Raw genomic sequence first — 25,696 nt, 5'->3', positions numbered from 1 at the left:
AGATAAAAGGAAAGAAGAAGAAGAAGAAGAAAAAAAAAGAACCTCCTGCCGTGCGGCAACAGCAACTGGTTACACATTCTCTTCTATATACTCTTTTCAACTTTAGATAATAACCTCCTCCCCTCTTCGTTTCATTCCATTTTTTTAAATCTTATAAAGCTAATAACTTTTTGTAAAGAAACCCCCCCCTCTTTTTATTTTCGTTGTTGTTGCTGATGGTAAAAGGAGGGAAAAGAGAAAAAAAAAAAAAAAAGTTCTTCTGTGAGATGCAAAGTAGGAGCTCCTCAACTTCCTTATAGAGTCCATGAAATGAGCTTGATCGGAAGCTCTTTTAATGAAGTAGCCACAAAGAAAAATATAATAATAATAAAATAAATAATTTTTTTTTTTGTTTCAAAACAGATGGAAAACTGCCTAAGAAAAAAACGTTGGGATTCTTTCGCGCCTTTCGCATATCTAAACTTAATAAACAATAAACGTTTCGGCGCCGTCAATTTCAACATTTTTTGTTTCATCACTTTCTTGCGACAAGGTGTTCCAGAACAGGCCGACACTATTCAAAAGCTGCGATGTACACGCACTTTCTCGCCATATTTATTTCTTTTAAGTAGGCCTTCCCATTGTCGTATAGAAAGAAAAAAATGTTATCAAAACATGAGCGCGTTATGTCGGTGTGTGTTTTGGTTCATCTAAAGTATAAACGTGTGTGTTGTTTTCTTTTAAAAGAAAGCCAGCTACTACTAGAGAGTACTGATTTCTCGTGCAGATAAAATTTGATTGAGTATAAATAGAGTTGATTAAGTCAAACTCCCGCAGAGAAAAGACGGTCCATTCCTTATTTTTGTTGTTTCAGTTTCTATCCAATGTCAAGAGACTTTTGAAATACTGTCCATGTATTTATGTATGTTGTTTTTAATTCAAAAAAATGTACAAAATTTATCCTTTTCTTTTTTTTCTTAAATCGAGATGAGATTCCAGCTCTTGTTCGACTTTGGAAGAAAAGAAAATGTTTGATAACGAGGAGCTGACGAAACTAGGACCCCATTTCCCTCCTCCAATTTCAATGGGATCCTATTGTCCTGTGGTCTCCTTCCCCTCCCGACTTGCCTTTTCTTATTCGCCCTCGTTCACGTATTTGCCCGCATCATCGTTCCAAACTTATTTTTTTACACACACACACACACACAGAAACGAGAATGGCATGTAAATATTGCAACAACAAAACAATGCAAAGAGAAGGAGGAAAACATGATCGATAAAACCTTTGCTATCCGCACGTCCGTCTTTTCCCGCTACAAATCCGCATTGTGTGTGTGTGTGATCAATTCTTTCAATGAATTGCGAAATCGTTATGGCCATTTTCAGAGGGACACTGGACGTGTTTTTTTGGCCACTCGAGACGTTCTTAATTGTTATTCGGTAATGGCAGTAGTAGAAGTAGCAATTATTCGCTTTTAAGTGGCCGATTAAAAACCAAAAGGGAGTGAAGAAAGGAGCGCAGGGGCAGCCCAATTCGTTCATGATTGCCGGACATAAAAAGCCAATTAACAATCAAAACTATATGAAGAAAAAGAAAAAACCATTTAGACAACCCCACAGTCTATCGACACGCAGACACACACACACACACAAAGATTCAACAGAATTTTTACCGGGCTCAATTGGATTCGAATTGCATCGAAAAATATTTTTTAATAAAATGAGCAGAACCCCCCCACCCAAAACGGTTAGCAGGCGAGAAGCTAATTCATAAACGTATGACGAGGTCTAAGGGTTTCTTTTTCGTTGTGAGGGAAGAATATTGGAGGGGGGAGAGAAAAAGCGTAGAAACAAAATGAGAGGAAAAACTCCATCACGCGGCTAAAGTCATTATCTTGTCCCTAAACTTGGCTAATTGCTCTGACCAACTGTAATTATATATTCCTATATATCTTCTCTCTTGCTTCTTTTTTTTTTTTAATTTTTTTTAAAGAACTTCTCAAAAATATGAAAACTTGCAACAACAACAGGACACGACTAAAAGCTCCTGCCTCCCTTTTTTGTTTTGTTATGTAGGCAGTGTAACAATATATATCGAGATACGTCTACTGTGAGTGAAACCTAAAAGAGTAATTTCTTTTTTTTTTTCCTATACGAAAGGGAAAACTTTTTTGTTTAAAATTATTATTTGATTTTTCGTTCAAAGTTTTTGTTGTGTTGCACGCGCCCAGAACAGAGAGAGAGATAGATAACTGGTCTCGTAGATTAGTTATTGGGCAGTTCCTGCCAAACACGAAATGTTATTCCCCAGCAAACTGGCTCAGATGGACAGACAACGTAGACAGCTAACCTTTATAATAATAATCATAGCCAGCCAACAACGAATGGAGAAAAAATGGTTCGTTCCATCTTCTCCAGGTTCAACTGAAATTAATAGAATAAAACGAATGTCGTCTTTTTGGCTCGATTTTTTTTTTGCCCGTCTTCGCCCGTCATGACCGAGTGGTTCCGATTCCTCCCCCTTTTCTCCTGTTACAATTATTCTCCTTCCTCACAGATTTGTTTTATTATATAACCCGACACACCCAAAAAAATTTAATTGGTGGGACGGCATGAGACAAAAGATTTAAACAAAAAATGCAATCAAGATGATTAGCTAACCGGTTGAACGGAATAAAAGTTCATTCACTTGTAGTTGAGCCACTAAAAAAACAAAAAAACAAAACTTGATAATAAAAACAAGGACCGAGTCTTTTGATGGATGAACTTGATATTTCAACCTGATGATAATGATGATGATATTGTTTTGAAGTTTAGAGGGGAGATAAGACTCTTATCGTTCCATCTTCTCTCTCCCCTCTTCCATATGGAATAAGCGGGCAAAAGAAAAGGGAGGGGGGGCATCCGGAAAAGCTCCTGCTGTTGCTGTGTCTATATTAAGATTTCGAAATTGCTATTGACCTACGAGCAGTTTGAATCTCTTGTGTCAACATTATACAACAAAAAAAGGGGGGACGCAAAAGAACATGCCCCCCCCCCCTTATTTTTTCGTCAATTTTCCATTACAAACAGAATGCAAATGTCGTATTGACAAACAAATGCAATAAATAAAAGAAAAAGCGAATCGTGGCATAAAGGGTAAAATAGTAAACAGTGTCCTTGTTTTGTTTTTTTATTTCCCCCCCCCCCCGATAGCTTCCAGGTATCGAATGTTAGGCAGGACGCTGAACCGAAACAAAAAGAAACGGTAAAAAAATAGTAAGGACAGCAATCCCAATAGCTAAAAGGCTTAAAAGAACAAATGTGCCATCCGTGAAGCATTAGAAATGAGCAATGTCCCTGGTAAACAAGTAAACAAGAGGATTTGTAGATCGCATCCCCATCAGATTTCGTATTTTGTTTTTTTTTTGGCTGCCTGTTTCGATATTATTTGTTGCCAACTCTGCGATTTCAATCATCTCGGTACGTTGTAGGCAAACAATAACGTTCGAGTGTAATATCTCGCAATGTTGTTTCACGGCGAACGTCATCAGTCTGACGCAACAACGATCCAATTTTCAATCAATTCATTTCAACCTCCGACAACAGCAACAAGAGACATGATAAAAAAAAACGAATGATAATAACAGTAATTATTAGCATTGAGCTGGGGCAAATCAATCCCGAAAATGAGGAAAAAAAGATAATCCAGTTGCTGCAGAGACATTATATGCGTATAGTCTATCCATACATAATTACTCGACTACATTTGAATAATTCGATGAAAAACGAAATCCACACCGTCATTATTGAAATTTCTTATATTTTACAAGTTCTTTTTCTTTCTTTCTTCTTCTAAGATGTTGGAAGAAGAAGGAAGAAAATAAATCTGGTTTACTTTATCACCTTTTTTTTATGTAACATAGTCCCCGGCCCCATTGCAAATGATATGGTGGGTAGTGGTGAGGTCGCCCAATTCTATTTTTTCTCCCTTTTTTTGATTGAACGGGCGCAAAATATAAACCGGCCCTGGGTTTTTTTTTCTTCTCCCGTTTGAACCATCTCAGGTGTTCGAGAAGCAAAAAGAGCCTTGGCGTCCCAACCCATCGACCAGAAAATAAGGAGAAATAATCATCTCATTATAAATTTGCATATTAGATTGCTTCAGACTCTCTCTCTCTCTCTCTCTCTTGTACAAAAACAGAAAGAAAATAAAAAAATGAGCAGAAAAGAAAACAAGGTACACACGATCAGGTTGAATCAAGTAGGACTCCAAACAATCAGGTGGACCAGAGAGGCGGAGGAGGATGTGGAGCACACGTGAGTCCTCCCCTCCTCTTCACAAGAAAAAAAAATCATCGCAATGCACACGGGACTTGATTGTTGCGTGAGCGTGATGACGATGATGAGTGCACCTCTCATCATTCGTGTTTCATTTTATTTTTTTCGTTCTTGTTTAAAAATAATAATAATAAAAAAAGAACATTTGATGATTATTTTTGATTCATTTATTTTTTTACCTCAAATTTATGTATCTTTCGCTTATCTATTTACATTTCATGTCGTTTTCTTAAGCCTTAATCTCTTGACATCATCCGTGATGACAACAAGGTACTCGGCTCAGGTGGGCGGAGTATTAGCCGATGGGGCACACACAACAAAAAAACAAACGTCCACCGTTTGTTTATTTTTTGGAAAAAGAAAAAGAAAAGAGAACTAGAACCTTAAATATGTGTGTTTAAGTTTTAAATGGGATAAACAGAAGTTTATCCCATTTTTTTTTTTTTTTCAATCAGAAAAATGAATCCCCCATTCAATTCCATGTTTCGTATGCCAACGCGCCAGCCACACGGCTTCAAAACGCATCACATTATCACGAAAATAATAACAATAAAAATAAATAAAAAGCAGTAGCCATCGCATAGTTTTTTTCTTTTGTTTTTCAAAAAAGGGGTTGAATAATATATTTGGAAAAGAGAAAGATCGGAGGAAACCACCCGAGAAAAATCGGTGGGAAACGAGTGTTGATTGAACACCCGAAAATGTTTTATTCACGAAGCGGCATCGGGGGGGCAAAAAAACAAAACAAAACACTATCGAATATTGTTGGTAAAGAAAAAGAAAAATTTCTTCTCTCTCTCCTCTCTCTCTCGTGTGTTTCATCAGCGTCTCTTTAGCGAGTTGAAACGCATTACCGACAATTTTCTGGACGACGTGAACCTTTTTTTGTTTTTGCTTTTGGGTCCCTTTTATTTATTTTGAAGAGGGACGACGTCAATACGCGGCACCCACACGAAGTTTGGGGGGTGGGGAGAGAAACACAGCAGGTGCTTTCGTAATTAAGATTGTGCTGTGTCCTCTTTCCCACACACCTCTCTGTATTCTCAATGAGGCAAGAGATCCTCCACGTTGGCTAAGTGCGAATCCATTAACCAATAAGAAAGGGCTCGATCGCTCAACTCATCGCGTTTGTCGCACACGTTGCCGAATTGTTTTTCATCAATCAAAATAAAAATGAAAAAAATATATTTAAAATTCATCAGCAACACTATTTTTCCGTTAATCACCGTTAAAACATCATAAAAAAACAGGTGATTTTTCATTCCAATTTTCAATCAAATAAAAAGACGTTTCTCTTCATTTTTAAATATTCGAAAGAGAAACGAAAAATAAAATAAAAAGGAAAAATAATAACAGTAATCAACGCGGAATCGGGCAGAAGAGAATTGTCGATGGTTTTTCTTCAACTGCCGCCGTTGCGCGCAGCCAACAAGCGCCAACAGTCTTAATCTAATGAATAATGCAGTGCGTAACACAGCAGACAGGAAAATGGTTGTCTTTCTCATCCATATACGGTCAATATGTAATCACACACGCGCACATAAAGAAATACACCAAACATGAATTTCTCTCCTTTCTCTGACTTGTCTAACCAAATTCTATACAGACTCTACAGTTGCGAGCGCCGAAATGATCGAAAGCCTATGCCCACCCTCAGTTACATCATTAAAAAGCCTCGACCCTTTGACGACCTTAACGGATAAAAAAAATGTTCTGCTTCAATTGGCGCTATGACAATAAGCTTCTTCTCCATTAAACATTGAAGAAAAAAAAACAACGTTTCCCCCCTCTTTTTATTTGTTTACATTTTCGAGGGGTTTATTACGGATAGCAGACAACAATAACGATGGCCGCTTGAGCACGAACTCTGACCTTTTAAATTAATGGCAACAACAACAACAACAAAGTGAAGTGGCGTGTATATATATAGTCAACAGAAAGGGGAAATCATTCAGTCGTTTGATGCTGTAGCGCTTAATTAGTCCCGACTATTATTTGATGAATCCACAAGTGCACAAGACTGCGCCAAACTGTGAAGTACATAGACGAGTAGGATATACACACACACACATATATTAAATACGTCTATATATATATATACATACACACGTAATGCATAGACGGGGCTGAAAACTCTAGTTGAAAACGGCAGCAGCAAAGAGCTCGCAAACTCCCCCCCCGTTGTTGTGAACAAACAGCGCGCCATCCGAGTAATTAGCTCTCTTGCCAAAACCCTTCAGAGTTCCCCAAACTCCCTCCTCCTCCTCCTCCTCCTCCCCCATGTTTTTTTTTTTTTTTATTTACTACTCCGCAACATATCCATATATCTTTGCCCTATGCACGCGCAGCTATTTCTAGTTTACATATTTAAATGATTTAAGGTTCATCTGATTGCAACCCAACCACATATCGGAAAAGTGAAAGAAAGCACGTGCTCTTCTGTAACATCGTCAAACCATCTTTCTTTTCCTACACACACACAAACACACACTGGGGGGGAGGAGATGAATAGAGCAGAAAAATAAGAAAGAAAAAAAAAACAATGCAATATTGTGAGTTGTTGTCATGGAAACATGAAAGATCGTTCGCTAAACCCGCCAATCCCGACTCCCGCAGTGGGAGGAGTCAACGGTCCGCATTGCATCCCCCCACACGCGCTACTGAACGCGGGCAATAATAGCCCGATGCTGTTGTGTAAAAAAGAAAAGAAAAAAAAAGGGAAATTCGCGTGGGAAGTTGAACAGCAGAGTTAACAAAGCCGTTCGTCACATGTTTCCCTATTCATATTGTCCTAACATATTTTCAGATGTGCTCCCTTTAACGTCGAAATGCACTTTGACCGGGCATGGCCAATGAAAGAAACATGGCTCCCTCTACTCTCTTTCTTTCAAAATAAAAACTTGTTTGAAAACAAGAAAAGAAAATTCAAACGAAAAAAGAGAAAAAAAAAATGGTGGGGTAAAGTAAAAAGAAGATGGCTAATAGCTAATGGAGAAGTTGCATGTCGGAGCACTCCCTTCTCCCCTAGCTGCTACTACAACTACTACCTCTTTTGCATAGAATGCTATTGTTGTTATATATATATCTATTCGACTAGTTTTTTTTGTTTTTCTTCTTCCCAAAAAGACGTTGTAGTGTTTGCACCGCTCACATTTTTATTTTCAGTTTGTTGTTATTTTTATTTTTTCTATTGGAGAGCCAAAAGTCCTCGGTGAGGAGCAACAAACACGAAGTCGTTCATATCCACAGGTCTAAATTCATTTTTAATTGACTGGCTGGCAGCGCACACAGCCCGCGCTCTTCATCACGTGCGATGGACCCCCCCTCTCATCTTCTTTCTTTTATGTTTCATAGACAACACAACATATGGACCACATCAGCGAAGGGCTGATGGCAGCAAACACGAATAGACGCCAAAGAAGAGAGGCAAAGGGGGCAGGACGGACACGCCGGACGAAAGAAGAGTATTCCATCACATTCAAGTCAAAAGAACGCCCAATTCTCCACCCCATCGATACATTTTCTCGTGTGTCGAGATGTTTATGTATAGCTGCCGTGCTCTTTGAAAATAAAAGAAAATCTCCTTCTCGGCGGTCAATCAACCCCGCGAAATCATCAGACTCTTCATCTCTTTTCTAAGAGAGAAGAAAAAGAGAGAGAGAGAGAGAAAAAAATCTCAATTATAAATACATATATAATATATAGTCTACTACATCGGGGAAATAAATAAGAGTTGGAATACAACCAAGTAAATTTGAAGAAATGAGTTCATAGAAAACAGGTTTTGTTTTGTTTTTTTTTCCCCTTGTAACAACAAGGAAATCATCATCAAACTGTAAGCGCAATCAATGATGATAATCATCTCTAGACCAGATTTTAAAAAAAATAATAACAAGAATTGAAATCAACATTCACAAGGACGTGATTATGCAATGTTTGAAAACCGACACATGAACGATATGATCGATGATAGGGTCAAATGTTATCGGAAGGTGTGTTTAAGTAATTCTTTTCTGCTGGATCTTTAACACACACACACACACACACACACAAATGGGACTTTTTCTTTAGTTCTGGAAACTATCGGGGTGATCGGTCTGCACCAAAGTGAATTTTTTCTGCCGCAAAACAATAGAGATGAAAAGATACGGGGCGGGAAATAGATCCCAGTGCGGGTGAAAAACAATAAAGATAAGAATCGGCTTTCGAAAAAATGTTTCTACCGAAATTCTTTTTGGATAGAAACATTTCTAGGAACTGAATCTCCACTCGTCCCACTTTGTTCTTGGAAAAAGAAAAATGTTAATTCTGCTTTTCATTATCATCAGCATATTTCATGATGAGCCGACATGATTTACGAACTACGACACTCTGGATTTTTTTGTTTTGTTTTGTTTAAAAAAAAAACACTCCCCTTTCGTATTTTCTAAAGTTAGAACAACAACAAAAAATTATTTACATTTCCTGTTGTTGCTAAAAAAAAAAAAAAAAGAAAATCTTCTTCAACTCTTCATGATTTAGTGATTTAGGCCGTCCGTAAATCAAGATGACGACTCTGTTCAACAAGGGGGAAAAAGAACTGGACAGAACAGGCCTGCGGTTCAACACACACACACCCAGTTAACACAACATGAACCAAGTGTGTCCAGTCCGTATTTCATTACAATAGTAGCAGACAGAGCTACTGCCAATTCAAAACAACAACAACAACAAAAGTCCTGGGTGCTGAAATAGCTGACTTGCCGTGTTGATAATCATAACAATAATAGGACGAATGTAAAGAGGGGGGGGGAACAAAAGAATTCAATTTTTATTTTATTGTTATTATTATTTATTTTAAAAAAAAAAGGCTCGCTCACTAGGAGCCCGGCGACGTCACCCGTCGTTCTCCGTCATCACACAGTTGGATGTTCTGCTAATCTTTTATATGTTTTTAGTCTCGAGAAGAGCCAACAATCGAAAAAAAGGGGGGAAGGGGGTTGGTTTATTTCAACAATTTATAAGGAAAAAAAAAGAAAAGCTGAACAGAAAGAAAACGGCACCACAGTGAGCATTCCTGCACGCAAACTTTCATCCTTTTTCTTCAATGTTTCAACTGATGTTTGAGCATCTCGTCAGAAAAGAACGAAAACTGGACGCTCGTAAAAAAATATAAAAGATAGAAAATGGAGGGGGAAAAAAAAGCGCGCGCAACCAACCGTAAATCAAATTTCAAATATTAGAGAAATATATATGTATTATATTATTATTATTAGTTTTTTTTCCTTTTTTTGTTTAATTTTTTATATCGTTTTTGAGGGGAGAGCGCGCGCGCGCGCGCGCGAGCGGGATAGAAAAGAAGAGAAGAGATTTCCCAACTTCATTGGTCGTCATCCTGTTTTTGTGTTTAACTACCGACATAATCAACATTCGACCGTTTCTCTAGTGTTATTATCCACACAATCCTTTCGGTTAGACCGACGTGAAGGCCCCGTGCTGCCAGTTATTCTCGTCTACGCGCATAGTCGTGTATCACTCGCGAAGGGGGAAAAAATGCGCAGAAAAAAGAAAAAAAAATAAGTTTCAGTTTCCCAAAAAAAAAAAAATCAATTTGAAAATGAGCTCGACTAATATGCGTCCATGTCGTCATCATTTTTGTTGTTGTTGTTGACCACTAAAAAACATCCAACTTTTTTGTTCTTTCTATTTGCCTCTTTTGGGGGGGATGCGAATAAATTCCAGACGAAATTGAAAAAAAAAATGTTTAAAAGAAAAGAAATAAACCATGAGAGAAAGAGAGGATACTATAGAATGACTACACATCAAACTATGAAAATGTGAAAGAGAATAGAAGAAGAAGAAGAAGAAGAAAAAAAGGAACACAACATGATGGAGGGGGGAGGATAGTTCAAATCGGGAACTGCCATCAAAAAATGGGCAGGACTCGTAGCAAAAAGTGTGAAATCATTTCTTCCTTCGTTTTTTTTTTTTTTATATCTTTTCGGAAAAGAAAAGAAAAAAAAAATACGTCCGCGTACCGCATCAGATCGTCAATCCTCGTTGCGTATCCTGTCTCGCCCCACCCCGACCGAAAATCAAGAAGAAAAATGAAATGAGTTTTGGCGTGTGTGCAAGCTGACCGCGGAAATTGCTAGACAACTCCAAAAATTCTTGTTTACCAAAAAAAAAAAATTATATAAAATAATCTTATTTTCTTTTTTCAGTGGAAAATAAGAAAATTGGCACCAAAAATTCCATTTTTTTCAAACAAATAAATTTTTGTTGTTGTAGAAATGTACAAGCGTAGTTCCCTTTCCCCCACGAAAAAAACGAATAATGTACACCGTCAGAGACTTGGAAAAAGGAAAAAAAAAACACTTTTCATAATAGACACCTCTCTCCAATTCTTCCACCTTATTTTCAAACGGCCATCCTCTTCCTTCACGTCTATCGAGGTAATTTCCTCGCATTTCTCGTCTATATTTTTTTTACCTTTCCAACGGAGAAAAGAGGAACCCCAGCACACCGATGATTATACCTTGGTTTGGTATCCCTCCATTTTCGGACGACGGCGAAATCCCCAAGCGTCCATTTTTTTGTTAACTTTTCATTTTCGCCCTTTCATTTCCCTCCCTTGCGTTTTGGTTAATTCACTGAGAAAAAAAAACAAAAAACAAACTCGCCCCTCCACACCAAATAAAGGAAAAGGTAAACACTAAATTATCAAATTACGCGTCGTCGACATAACAAGCGAGATCCGCCACAAGATCATGAAACGTTGATTTGTTACGTTCCAAAATGATCTTTAATTCTATCAAAAAATTACGTTAATATACATTAAAGCAAAGCGTCATAACCCATTCTTTTTTTTTTCAAAAAATGACCTAATGCATTCAATTAGGTCACAATAGTCAAATGAAAACAAGACTCGCAATACAGCCATTGATTGGTTCTGTTTTGCTGGCGATGGCGCTGCCACGACAGAGTTGATCTTTTTTCACACAACATTTGATATTTATTTATATACTAGATGGGTAGAGCGCCTCTAATTGGATGGCCCCAACAACAACAACACCCCGCGAAGACGAGCGCAATCTTCTATTGATTTGATCTGTTCCGTCTCCTTTTAAAAGAAGACGCAGGCAGTAGAAAAATAGGTAAAAACAAAATGCGTGCACGTCATCCGCAGTCCGTGCACAGCTAGCCCGCCAATAGGAGAACGAAGACGCACAACAACAAAAAAATTGGATGAATACAAAAAAAAAGAAGAGACCCTCGTCAAACTCTTGTTTCATATAGAATGTGTGTGCACTTGAATCTAGAGAGGTAGACGACGGTACATATACGATCGGCTGCTTCAAGTTCTTTTCTTCCCCTCTCCTATTATGAAAGATTCCCCCTTTTTAAAAAATACTACAAGATTTTTTTATAATGATCTACAATAGCAACAGACGATGATCTTTTCTTTCTATTTTGACGTATCGCATGGTAAATCCATCCCATTTTTCATTTTTTTTTTTATTCAAGAAAAAAAAAAAATGTGGCGGGTTACGATGACCCCGGAAAGTTGGCCAGCCACCACACACAGAACGCGCAAGATGAAGCCCCCAATTATTCAGACATGGTGTTTCTTATGTGCGCACTGCTCTCGATCATCCGAAAATGGCCCTTTTTTTTTGTTTCTTCTTTTTCTTTCATCTTCTCTTCTTCCGTGGGTTATAATTATTGCCGATCCACATCACGGACAAACACGAGAAATAAGAACAACGAGACTCTTTTATTATTATTTATTTTTTTTCAACGGCATTCCGTTGCCGGACCTATTAAAGTGAAATCAAGAACACCAACTCTTGTGTGTGTTCATTTCTTTTTTGAAAAGAAAAAAAATGTGGAAATCAAAATGAGTGAAATGCTGTGGCGCACCATACATATTCGAAATAGAGGTGGTCATTATTTATGGACGTATGGACGGTTCAATCTCTCCTTCATGTTGGCCGATTCGGATCAAACATTAAACATGGGACTCCATTCGTAACACGACCAATGAGAGAAAGAGAAATTGTTTTCAATTGGATGTCTGACAAATAATCGGGACCGAGAGAAATTTTCGTTTGATTTGCGGGTTTGTTTTTTCTCGTTCAGTGACGCAATTGGCTTCCTCAATCTTTTCTTTTTTTCGTTCGCCAATTGTAACATTATTATTCACGTGTCTATACTTTTCTACCCCCCTCTCTCGTTGTTTATTTCTCACCACATTTTTCAAAATGGCGCAACAGGTGCGATGGCTATGATTTTACGAGAGGAAATCAAAATCCAATTATTTTACCAATTTTTTTTTTCTTTTTCTTTTCGTGAAATGTTCCCCCCCCCTTTTTTTTATGTCACCATAACCAGCGTTGCATTATGAAAATAAAATAAAATTTCAAACAAAAAAAGATATTCGATTTACAATTTTTCTTTTGTGTGTTATTTTTATTTTTAAGTTGCCCCCCATTTTTGGAATAGGAACTAATCGCCTGTCGCATTAAAATGGGAAAAAATAAAAAATTAACACAACAACGTAAACGTGGAAATGTTTTAACCAACGTTTTTAGCTTTCTGCCGTAAAAAAAAAAAAAAACGGAGAAAGGTGGGACGAACGGTCTCACTTGTTACAGGTTTAAAAAAAAAGAGCGGAAACGTGAAACAAAGCGGCGAAAAGAGAGGGGGGGGGGAATGCTAAAGATTTATTGGAGTTTAAGAGCTTTTGATGAAGCTCTGAAGTGTAGACAATTTGAAAGCAAAAAGATGGCCCTCATTTTCTTGAGAAGGATATGACGAGCAAAGTGAACGACCATTTCGCCATATTGCCAAGTGTAAAAGAAAACGCGTAAAAAAAAAATACTTTTCCCCATCATTTTTTTTTCAATGATTGCTCCACGTTTCATAACCCCTCAAAAGGAGAAAGACCCCCACAAAAAATTGGCTCTTCTTTTTACAAATTTCTATCACGGACGCGTTTCAACGATCTTTTTTTTTCTCTCCTTCGACGACGTTCAGAGCGTTTTTTTGTTGAAACCCGCGTATGCAATGGCGCACTCAACCCCCCTTTATCTGCCACCAAATAAAACAACTGCCGCTGAAACAATATTTTGAAAGAAAAAAAAAAAGGAAAGGCGGTCCCTCATTTTTTTTTTTATTCTGCTGTTGTTAGAGACTTAACTATGCAAATGGGGGGCATGTTATAATACCATAACCAGGCACCGCTAAAAATGGAGGAGGCAAACCGTCGCCACAAGGAACCGACGACAATGACCGCATCAAGCGAAATCCGGGCAAAAATATTTACGCAATAACCCGCCGACAATACAAAAAAAGGGGGGATTCCAAAAGAGCAATAAACGCTCACATTCGGACACGGTTGGCAAAACTTTAACGAGAATCAATCATGTAGGTAGGGTTTCTTATAGCCACCTGGAAGCTTTTGCAACGTCGACATGACACGCCATTATTGGTGCAACACGCAAATAGATTTTTGTTTTTTACTTTGTTTCCTTTTAAGAAAATAAATGTTTAAAACAAAAAATCATTCATGCCTAACCTTTCTCGGTTATTTATAACGAATACGTAATTTTTAATCATTCGCTCGATTCAAAAGAAGAAGAAAAACGTCGGTGTTTAAATTAATGGCCGTTCGCTTTTTTTTTTTTTTGTGGCAATTATAGAAGAATCAAAAACTATTTCGCTTCATTATTATCTTTTCAAGCTCCAGTAGCGTTTTTTGTTTTGTTTTTACCCTTTGCCGTTACCAAAAGAGAGAAAAGATGATGATGATGTCGCTGGCCCGTCGTTATACAAACAAGATATCGACCTGTGCCTTGCGGGGGATCCCTTTTCCCTTACACGCCTAGCAGACGTCGTGCAATAGTTTACGTATTTAGTGGACCACTGTCACGACGACGATTCAAGAGGTTAGAGAGAAAACTCATCAGTGCGGAATGGAACAAGTCCGAATTCTATCAACAACACGGCGACGGTGGAGAATAATAAACGAGCCAACAACAACAACAACAACAAAAAATAAATAAACGAAAAGGAAAAGGCTTCAAAAATAAAAATCAAAAGGGGAGAGTTGAGATGAAAACAAATCATACACGAAATGGTGTCGTTATACTGCGGTTTGGGTGTGTACGTGATTTGTCACGCGTGAAAACGAGCGCGCACGCGCCGCACCAAAACTAAGAGCAGGCAATAATAAAACATCATCTTCTCATACATGCCGTCATCCCCCCCCCACCCACCATTCCAACCCATTCCCTGTGCTTTATACATCTCCCCGACCTCCTCTTGTGTTGATGTGGCGCCAGTGGCGCGCTACTGATGATGTGCGGCCGAGCAAGACAACCACTAAGAAAGCGCATGCGCTAAACTCTCCCACACACACACACACACACTAGTGAACCATATTCAAAAATGAATATTACTAATAATAAACAAGAACAGTTTTCTCTCTCAAAGGAACATCCAAGCCGATCACAATGATCCCATTCAACTCAAAATCGATTTTCTTTTTAAAACAATGCGAAAACAGATTTGATTCGACAGATATGGTAACGAATCGATTCTTAAATGTAAAGGCAAAAAGGAAAACAAATGGATGCGTGCCGAATAGCAAAAAAAGCCGAACAATGCAAGTGAAATCATCCCCAATAAAATATAAAAAAATTCATTCGGCCCTATGTACCTGTGTTATATAGACCCGAGAGAGAGTACACGCATATGATATTCCACTAACATAAAAATCGAGTAAGAGCGTGAGAACAAAAGTGTCCTATTGCCTATGCCCAAACGTTCGATTCTAGAGGGTTATAATCCCGCGTCACACTCTATGTACGACGATTATCGGCTGCCGGTTGCACATCATAAAAAAAATGGGGGGGGGGCTTTATACAATACAACCCGCAAGTACACACCACATCGTCAGATCCAGCGGAAGAAGCTAAAGCCAACGAAAGAGAATAGGGAAAGCAAAAAAAAAAAGGGAGATGAAATAAGTCGGACGCGTGGCACGGCTGATTGGAAAAACCCCCCCTTGTTTTCTATACTTGGTTTGTTTACCCACTTTTTTCATCATCCTCTTTTTGGTTCTGTCAACGAGATGAAAGTCGCTCTTCAATTGTGTACACAATAATATATCGAGACAAGAGGATATTCAAACTTTTCTTTGGGTTGGCGCCACAATTTTTCCGGATCTATCCCCACCGCAAAAGCCAAAAACAAAACACGTCAGCTCGTTCGACTGGACACAAAATCATCCACTGTTCTCTCTCCTCACCCCACCCCTCATTTTTTTTTGTATATTGGATATCGACCAATATAAAAGTTATTAATATTGATTTTATTCTTTTTAGTTACTTTTGAATTCCCGATCAATCAAAGAGAGAGGGGGGAGAAAAAAATGACAAAAGATTGTCATATCGGATCAATCGGAGATGAAAACACTTCAATTTACTCCTAGCGGGACATTTAAACAATTTCTCCTGTTTTTTAAAATGAAAATTACATATTGTAAATCAATCCTACCTTTGGCGAAGTGAACCAGGAGCCGTCGACATGCATGACAATGTCGTCCAGTTTAATCCTATTTTTTAAAAAAAGAAAAAAGAAAAATAGTTAAGTGATGTAAGAAGAAAAAAAACGTGCTTTATCGTGACAAATCTCTAAGTCGATTGTGTTTTTTCTTTTCTTTTTCTTCTTTACCAATGCGCATAGGAGGTGACCTTTTACGATATGGTATCTAGTGACTTTTGTAACAAAACCAAAAAAGAAAAGGGAACTCTATCGAATTGGGCGCACGAATCAATAGAAGGCCAACGGGTGGGCCTGATGATGATCTTTAAATCATCGTCACCCTCGAGAAATTGCCCAACGGCGTCCATTTTTTTTCTCTTTCTTCTTCTCGTCTATTGAAAATCAAGGAATCCGCAATTCAAATTGTCCAGTTCGACACGAAACGGCATTACATATATAGTATATCTATAGATTTAAAGTGATATTATTATCTGAAAATTATACAAGGATATCGCAAGAAACAAAAGGTGAAATTGTGGATATCATGCAAATCTTCACGCTCTGTCAAATATTGTTTTGCTAAGGTTGTCCTATGTTTTGGCCTCGAATCGTCAGGCTTTAAAATCGATACACCGTGACACGAGATTTCCTGCAGGCAATTGCATCCTGTAGTCTCCCCCTTTGCCTTCAGTCTATGCTAATAGCAACTCTGATCAAAACCGACATTTCGACACCATTCCTTTAAAAAATAAATGAAAGGAATTCCTACTAGTTTTTTTTTTTTTTGAATTAAAAAAATTGCGCGGCAAAGTTAAATCGGTGGTAAATACCCACAAAAAAAACGAAAGGCGGCACACCAACGATTTGAGGAGGATAAACCTCCGGTAATCAAGATGAATTAGCCGCCGACAGGTAAGAAGTGTATATACCACCGCTGTATATACGTATGCTAAAAGCGGAGAGGGAGAAAACAGGTAGACAACAGGAAATGCTTCCCAACGATTAACTTTGAAAACATTCCTTTATGTTGGAAGTTTGAACAACGGAATGATGATTTTAAAGGTCTTATGATGGGGTTTTGTTTTATTGCGGTTATAGCGTAATATACGTTACATAAAGAGGCCTATAAAACATTTCGGGACTTGAGCAGTAGATCGTTATGGAAAATCTGAGGGGGAATTAAGATCGACCGTCACTGTAGATATATCGAACGGAAGTAGAGTGAGGAATATTACGTATGCATCATATAGGCCTGTATGGTGCGAGTCTTAATAAGAAAGAAAAATACGGTGGATGTATGGGAGAAGAAAAAAAAGCAAAATGGCTCCATCCCGACAATATCACGCTCCATTTGCTTAAACCTCATCGGGGCTAAACATTTTTCCATAACTCGAGAACATGGACCGCCATCAACGACCATCTCTCTCCCCCAACAGTTGCAACCCCTTTTTAAAAGCCCTCTGGATCAATTCTCGTCTTTTATTTTGAAATGCAAATTGTAACAGCAACATCCACCCCCTTCTTTCCCATTTTCGATTTTCCTTCTTTTTTTTATTTGATCTCTTTTCAATATTTTAAAAAAAAAAAGCTCTTCTCTCTAATTGAGTTATAGCGAAAAGCTTCTGGCGTTGGCTACAATTCCTCTCGCACACCACCAAATCTTTTTTTTTAATCACCAACTTCATTCCTATGTATTTTACCCTTCCTATTCAAATGTTATCCTTTTCTTACCAAACCACACAACAGATAGATGTGTGAAAAAAGTTCACTTTTAAACGGGGAAAACGTCATTTCGAGCGGAAACTTGTCCATCATCTACCCCGTCGACACGTAGTTGTGCGCACACCTTTTAATACGATAGTTCATCATCGGTGTGGTGAGACAAGGTGGGTGCTATCCAGTTTTTGATTTACAAGTTCAACTGTAAACAACACAAAACGGGAGTGTATCTACTAATGGCTCTACTCTCTTATTTACATGTAAGCAAATCTGAGGAGAGATGGGGGGGGTAACTCTAAATATAGAAATAAATCGTATCCCTTCGTATGCATAAAGAGAAACGCATCTCCGTATTTTACACTGGTGAAAATGTGATGCACTTATCGTCTTACACATCACATCTAGGAGTTGTGTGGGATACAGCGAGGGGTTGGGGAAAAGTAAGAGAGAACGGGGGTGATTCGCTCCGAGAGTTTCAATTTGGTTTTCAAATGAATTGAAACGCGGTTTTCATCTTCCGCACAGGGACCCCCCTCGGAGGCAACTACCAACGGGACTGACGTACCTCGATTCGATCGGGATTTCACATTTCAAACGCGCGCCTACATGTTAGACAAGTTCCCCCATTCCAACTTTTCTGTGGAGAAATCCACTTGTCTTGTTTCAACCGTTTGACGATTGAACTCAACTACTACTGTGCATATACCCTAAGAATTGATCGTCGTAAATATAAGAAAAATGAAAGAAAATATGGGATGCAGGAAAAGAGATATTCTTCCACCCCCCTTCCACAAAAAGAAGAAGAAGAAAAAAAGCGACGTGATCATCACGCCCCTCTACCATCAACACACGGATGGATGGCGGTGTAGGCCTTCGACACGATCACTCCAAAATTCAAATGGAATTTTTTCTTTTTGGTACGTACACAGAGAAGGTATAATAATAATCATGATAATAAAATGGGGAATGAAATCCTCCTTACCCTCCTTTCACCAGAGGGTGGGGTGAAAACAATTCAGGTAAAAAAAAATGATATTTTGTGTGTGTGTGTGCCTAGACGCACACAATGTGCGCAACCCTAGACAGTTATTACAGTTGAGCTAGATGTGTATAATCATCGCACGTCGTAGGGGAAAAGAAAAAGAAAAAATAATTTTCTGGTCGAAATGAATCCGCCCGTGACAGTCAATCATAAATAGATATACATAAAAAAGAAAAGAAGCAGGTCGTATACCTTCCTTGCCTTCTGTGTTGCTGGTAAAAAAGTAAAAAGAAAAAAAAAGTGTAAGCTTCTAGTAACCCCCCCAATAAATGCGGATGAAGACCCGGACTCATCACAATCATGGAAAATACATTTCTAGACGATGACGAAATCAATGGTCCGTTTCCTTTCGTCATAAAACGAAAACCAAAAATGGCCGTACCGAGAAAAACCTTCATTCATTTTTTATTTAAACAAAAAAACAAAACAAAAATGTAAAGATAGTTAAAGTTAATCCAAATGAGATGCGTCAGAAAGACATTGGCTAAGCACGGAAAAAGTAGTCCAAGATCCTCTTATTTGGTTCGTCTCGTTACAAGATAAGTCAAGAGATGCGTATATACTACGTGAACAATATAATCATTGTGTACACATATCAGCCATTTATTCGAGTACAATTCAGTTTGAGGATGAGGCCAACAAACCAAGAAGCAGCACTCAACCGAATAGGGTTTCTAATGTCATCGTGTCTGTTCGTGGAGCTCATGTAAAGAACAAGAAAAAAAAAAAGCCCAACTACCCAATTGGCAATTATAGAGAGATATGATAGTAATATCCTCTCTCTCTTTCACTACTGGACGTCAACAACAACACACACGTATTTCTATTTAGTAACTAGTACTAGTATATATATATATATATATATTCGGATGGAGGGGTTTATCTGGCTGCGGGGCACCTCTAGACACACTAGCAGCTACTGTACATAATAATACGACTACACATATATATTATACCCACATATATATACGTGTGTAGCGCAGCAGTAAATGTAACTTCATTTAGCCCACACAACCCACCACCCCCTCTGTATATACACACATAAAAAGAAAAAAAAACGTGCAGACGCATAATCCTCAATGGGTTTTTACTTTTTTTTTTTTTCATGTGATTTCTTGGTAATATTTTTGTGTTTTTCTTTTCTACCACACAAGAACCCTCGAAGCATTTTTTGTGTGCGCTTTGTTACCCCTCCTCTATGGTGCCCGGCCTACTGATATCGTTACGTGTGCGAACAAGAGGGCGGATGCAGACGATGGAAATCATATGACGCAATAGCCACCCTTAAAATAAAAAATGGACATTTAAAAAATACGACAATCTACTACTAGTCCCTAGCTATTTTCGCATAACGTTAATAACTTTTAAACGAGATGATATAAGCTCTTTTATTTTTCTTCCTTGGGGTCTTGTTCGATATACCTTTCATTAAATTAACTAATGGACAGACTAGATTCAATTCTTTCTTCATCCGAAAAGCTGCTTGGCTTAACAGAAATGCGGAGGGGAGAGACTTAATGCGATCAGAAAAGAAAAACTAGTCCTCCCTCTGTAGTCCCGACACATTCAATACAAAACGAGAGGATTTAAAGGTCAAGCGGTGTCGATCGATATTTTTTTTTGTATAACGCGCTCCATACACATAATGTACGTTGTGTGTACTTTGTACGTCCCTTTAGAGTCGATAGTCACACTGATAAAATATTTTTTTTTTTGTATTTTTTGCTATTGGTTTCTTCTATTTTCTAACCGACGCTCGGGACGATACTCTTTTTTAAAATATATTTGTACCGACCGACTACTTATGGCCTCGCAATTTATGGTGATGGAGAAAAATTCAAACTGACACTCTACTTTTGGGTGGAGGGTGTCATAAAATACATTTTAAAGAAAAACACTGGCTTGTTGTTCTGTGTTTTTGGGACTTGGCAACATACGAGCAGTTGGGCCATTTCTTCCCAAACGAACGAAAACTCGTTCGGTACGATTTCATTTCCCCAATGGACAACAACAATCTCATCCAATGGCCGTTATTTACGATCATTAGAGATTCCACTATTTTCTTTCTTAGTTGGATTCTTTTCTCTTGGCGCGTCACATCACGCCTTGTCGGCACGTGCGTGTCGGGTCAATTTTCAACAAAAAAAGATTCAAAAACAAATTCAAATAAGAATCAAAAAGAAAAAAGAAATCTAAAGGTCAGACCTTATCTGATTTCAGGTGTGGTTACAGTCAGTCATTTCTTACTACTATTGTTATTTGAAAATTATGATTGCGGTTGGTGCCGAGTAGCCGATCACGCTCCGTTGCCTCACAATCATCAATTTCTCTTTTAAATACAAACGAAAAAAAAAGAAAGAAATCTTACAACTCACACAAATAAAATTTCATTTCGATAGGCCTAATAATAGAGGTCGATCAAGCGTGTGATGAAGGTAAAAAGAATAAAGATTAGATAGCGATAGACAGACGCAGAGAGAGAGAAAAAAAAAAGGTGGCCAGACTTGTTGATGATCGTAACGAGGTGGATGGAGTTACCCGCCCAATTTGTATTTTTTCTTCTTCTTGTGTAACCCAAAAAAAAAAATCTCCACCTCGTCGTTCTTTCCCCCCTTTTCATAACGCCATATAACGCGCTAATGGCTCTCGGGCCGCACGTGTCAACCCCGGGATCACGAATCCTTCTAGCGCGCGCCGCTCATTCGCTTGCCGGCACCCGCAAGGATGGCCATCAGCGACAGAACTTTTTTTTTTGTGGGGGGGTTGTTGTTATTGAAAAGGAAAAAAAAAAAAAAAAGGATCTATTGTGAACAGAACAAAAAAAATGAATACGAACAGTTATGGTCGACGTATTGTTATCTAGGCCTATGTGCATTGTAAACCGTCTGAATTGAACGCCAATTTAAGATTTCATGGAGACAAAAGGATAGCCACCTAACTCAAAAGAAATGCCTAGGCTAAGGGAGTATTCATAAGAGATAAGTTAAGACGATTTTTTGTTTTTTCCTTTTTTTAATTTTCATCCGATTGTGTCGCTCCCTCCCGCGTCGGAAAAGAAAAATTGGTCGGGAGAGCTTCCTGTCTCCCACACTCTCCCAATAGTTTGGACACCCTGCTGAGCTCTATATACTTAAAAAAAAAAAATCATTTAAATTAAAAAAGTGAGAGAGACTTGGGAATTTTTTTTTCCTGTTGGAACTTCTGGCGTCGTGAGGAACGATTCGCTACACCTGTGACATCATCCTTTAGAAAATTATCTTTCCCTTTCCACGGTTGAAAATAAAAGTCGAATCCTATTTAAACTCCCCAAAAAATCAACAATGTGATACCTATAAAGCGGATAACTTGCTCTATAATGAGTCCGGCTATCGCGTGCAATAAAAAAAATATATATATTTCCAAAGAAGAAAAGGAAACATTTCTAAAGGGGTAACAGAACTATCGAGAAGCAGCCACACAAAAAGGAGAACTCGAGTTCAGAAATGGTCAACGAAATAATATTTTTTTTTTTTCATCCATCTGCTTCTTCTTCTTCTTCTAGAAAGAAAAACACGTAACATTCAGCATAATCAAAAAAGACGGCTGGTCTTTAAAAAAGATTTTTTTTTTTTTTTTTTCAGCCATATTAGGTGCATCAATTAAAAATCTCGATTCGGATGATATGTTGGAATTTTCTTCTTCATCTTTTTTTTTTTTCAGGTGTGCTAGCGAACCCCCGGTCTTCATTTGAATTTTATGACAACTCCAGAGAGCACCGATAGTAAAAAAACAAGAAAAAACGAAGGGGATAGAAAGACGAAAATACGATTAAACAAGGTAGTAGTAGAAGTGGTAGTCGTACCGGCTAAAAAGAAAAAAAAAAAAAAAAATTTAAACTTTTTTTTCTGCTTTTCTTTCCTTTTTTCCACATCGTTAAATAGGCTAACACACAAACTTAATATTTTTTTTTTTGTATTTCTTTTTATTTGTACTTTTCTGGTTAGATTTTTTTTTTCTCCCGCACTCCGTGGTGGTTTCTCTTTAACGATTGTTCTGATATGATTACGGCCCAATGTGAGAGAGAAACACCACAGCTAAAAAAAAAAAAAAAAATGGAGCTAATCAACCAACGGTTTTTCTCGTTCCTTCTTCCCCCGCACCAATTTGACCTTTCGCCCATAACCAAACAAGAAAAGAAAAACTACAAACTCCTTCGATACTATAGAGGCCTGTTTACAAAAATTTCTTTCCCGCATAGGAAACAACTTTTCGAAAAGGTGGTAAACAAAATAATTGTTTTTAAAAGAGAGAAAGAAAAAAAAGAGGAACCAAACCATAATCGCGCCAATTACACGACGACTCAAAAGGAAAAGAAAAAAAAAATAATTCTGTTTGTGTATATTATCTTCCATGTGGAGCGTTAGGTTCGAGGGTGGTAAACACAACGATTCATGGGGAAATGTACGCTATACTTTTATGTATAGTGCGCAGATATGTATAATAATAAGCAAACGCACACAAGTTGGAAAAGAAATAAACAAGGCGACTGTCTGCAAAGCAAAAATTGTAATCACACCTTTTCTTCGAAAAAATGGGCGGCAAAAAGTTTTAGGCCAAGGTAAAAGCCTTGTGAGAGACATTGTGTATCTTAAACATAACATTTTTTTTTTTAGAGAAAAACAGCTTGAGAGTAAGAAAAATGCTCTAGTGACACTAACCATGAATAGAAATGATCTTCTTTCAAGTTAAAAAAGAATAACCCGACGCGAGATGCATATCTCGTACGAAATGAGCTGTCTGGTCATCAGGAAGAAAAAGAAAAAAAACCTAACGCTCAGCTGTGTTACCGCCTTGATTGATGAGGATGTAATTGTTATCCACGCAGCAGCAGCAGCAACGATCTTTTGAATATGAATACGAAAATGAGGACGAAAACGAGCTCTACGTCTAAACACCAATGAACTACAATGCAGCCGTTGTGTGTTGTCTATGACATTTAAACTCATCTTTTTCTCGCCAAAATGTCTGCCGGCTTTATTTAAACTAGAATGCTCTCGTCTTTTCAAAACACGTATCCCACACACGCATGGACGGTCATTACCATCAATATCGTCAGTCCATTCGGCTACTGACCCTTTATTTCTGATCTTTTTCTAGAAAATGGAAGGTCCCTATTCATCTACATATTTTCAACTCTTGCAACTTGTTGTTTTAAGTTTCTGGTATCCTATCTTTCTCTTTCATTTTGAAATTCTAATTTCGGCGCTTTCACTTAGATACCCCCCACCCCACTTTTTTTGTTCTATTTGTTAGTTTATGTTTTGGTGTGTGTCGGCGGCTGTTTGACTTTAACCGTGGCCAGAAGAATCACACGCTTTGGCTTGACGAGGATGAACGCATAGATAGCCAGAGAAATGAATAGAAAACATTCGAACTGAAAGTCTCGTAAGCGTGTTCCTGTCGATCCCCATGTCTTAACAGCTAGGCGGCCAAACTAAATCCAACAAGGGAAAAGAATTCCAACATGATCTTGATTCAATGAATTGATGAAGATGGGAAGAAGAACGAAAAAAAGCAGAACGACAAGTTTTTTTGGCTACGTAGAAACAATCAAATGCATCACTTGTCTGACATCTAGCGGCAATTATAGAGTCAAAATACCCCCCTTTTTCGTCTTTCTTCTGTTTTGGGAAAAGATACGGGTGAAGAGAAAGGGGAAGAAAAAAAAAAGGCGCCAAGTCGATGGGGAATGATGAAAAAGGCGCCAAGTCGATCGGAATGATGACAAAAAAACTGTCTAATAATGGCTGAGACTGGGCAACTGGTGACAATCGTGGCAGTTGACCAAAATAGGATTTCAAGTTAGCAATCATGAATATGAAACGAGCAAGCAAAGCGAGTAACAGACAATAGAGAATGATGGAGCACCAACCACGAAAGGTTGCATGTAAAAAGAAAAAACGTGCTGCGATAAAGTTGCTAGTAGAGATTTTATGATTTAAAAAAAATGTTTACTGCTTAAGGTTAGCAAGTCCGTAAAAAAAAACCAGTTTTCAAAATCGGAATAGATGGAGCAAACGCCATCTAGCGTTAATGAAACAAGATTTTTTTTCGAGCGCCAAATCGAAACAAAATGGCTTTCAAGAATTAATTTCTTCAAGTAAAGTTGGGATAACCACAAAATGGCTGTCGTAAACCAACGTAATTTTAGGGAAACATTTCGAACTAAATGGAGAAAGAAAAAGTGACTTACCGTGATCAGCTGGAATTAGAATGGCTAAAAGGCAGGTTTTCCCGACACCAGTTTCGAAGATTTTTGGTTAGTTTTGCACGATTCTCAAGTTAGGTTTCCACAATACAATATTATATTAAACAAAATCAGTAGTTATCTTCAGCGTAAGTGTAACTAAAATCTTTGGGAGTATCACAGATTGATCAACAGCACTTTTTACACCTTTTCTAGAAGTTTGGAATCAAGGAGTACCCATAGTTAAACATGAAGCAGTTTAATCAACTACACAAATGCAGGAGCCGTAAGAAACTACTGTACTACAAGCACGTCTCGATTAACGAGACAAAGAAGTCTCAGAATTGACCTTTACTGAGCCACGCAGGTTGACTGACGAAGTGACTAGCGCTCGCTGTACACTGTACAGATCAAGGAACTGCAACTTCACGTGGTCAATCGACGTTGCCAAAATAAATGGCAACTGAAATGCTAAAAATAGTGCGGTTCAAATAATGATTCTTTCAAACTAACTCATCACCAACATAAAATCTAACACCCAGATAAAAAGAAATTCTTGCACTACAAATCAGTTGGTAAAACAAGTTTCATTAAAATGGGGTAAATCCAAATTGATTTTTAATTATTAAGATACACCTACCTCCACGCTCCATCTACATCCGATCCCTCCCAAATGGCGGTAAGTTTTTTGGTGCAGCTTTCATTTTTTCAAAGGGTTGTTTTCTACACCCCCCCTCTCACTGCAAAAAAAAAAAAAAAAAAAAAAAAAATTCTCCCTGCTGTTGCAGTGATGTTAACCGCGAACAAAATGGCTGCGGTACTAAAAATTCCCGCCATTCGGGGTCGATTGTTCATGGAGGCAAGTGTAACATGAAAACGCA

General features: G+C 38.0%; 1 protein-coding gene across 1 annotated transcript in view; it reads right to left on the bottom strand.

Moving 5' to 3' along the window:
• LOC116932909 (transcription factor AP-2-beta) overlaps positions 1-25,224 on the bottom strand; it is a 70,919-nt gene extending 45,695 nt beyond the window's left edge. The window contains exons 1-2 of the mRNA XM_045168454.1: positions 24,822-25,224; positions 15,841-15,898 (exon numbers count right to left, since the gene is read on the bottom strand). Of these exons, the coding sequence (XP_045024389.1) occupies positions 15,841-15,876 (36 nt within the window). The 5' untranslated portion in view covers positions 15,877-15,898; positions 24,822-25,224. The remainder of the gene's footprint in view (positions 1-15,840; positions 15,899-24,821) is intronic.
• Between the last annotated feature and the right edge of the window lie 472 nt (positions 25,225-25,696).

The sequence above is a fragment of the Daphnia magna genome, linkage group LG1, assembly GCF_020631705.1.
Source record: "Daphnia magna isolate NIES linkage group LG1, ASM2063170v1.1, whole genome shotgun sequence".
Classification (NCBI taxonomy): domain Eukaryota; kingdom Metazoa; phylum Arthropoda; class Branchiopoda; order Diplostraca; family Daphniidae; genus Daphnia; species Daphnia magna.
Note: the sequence above shows the minus strand (reverse complement) of the source record. Positions and strands in the feature narration are given on the sequence as shown.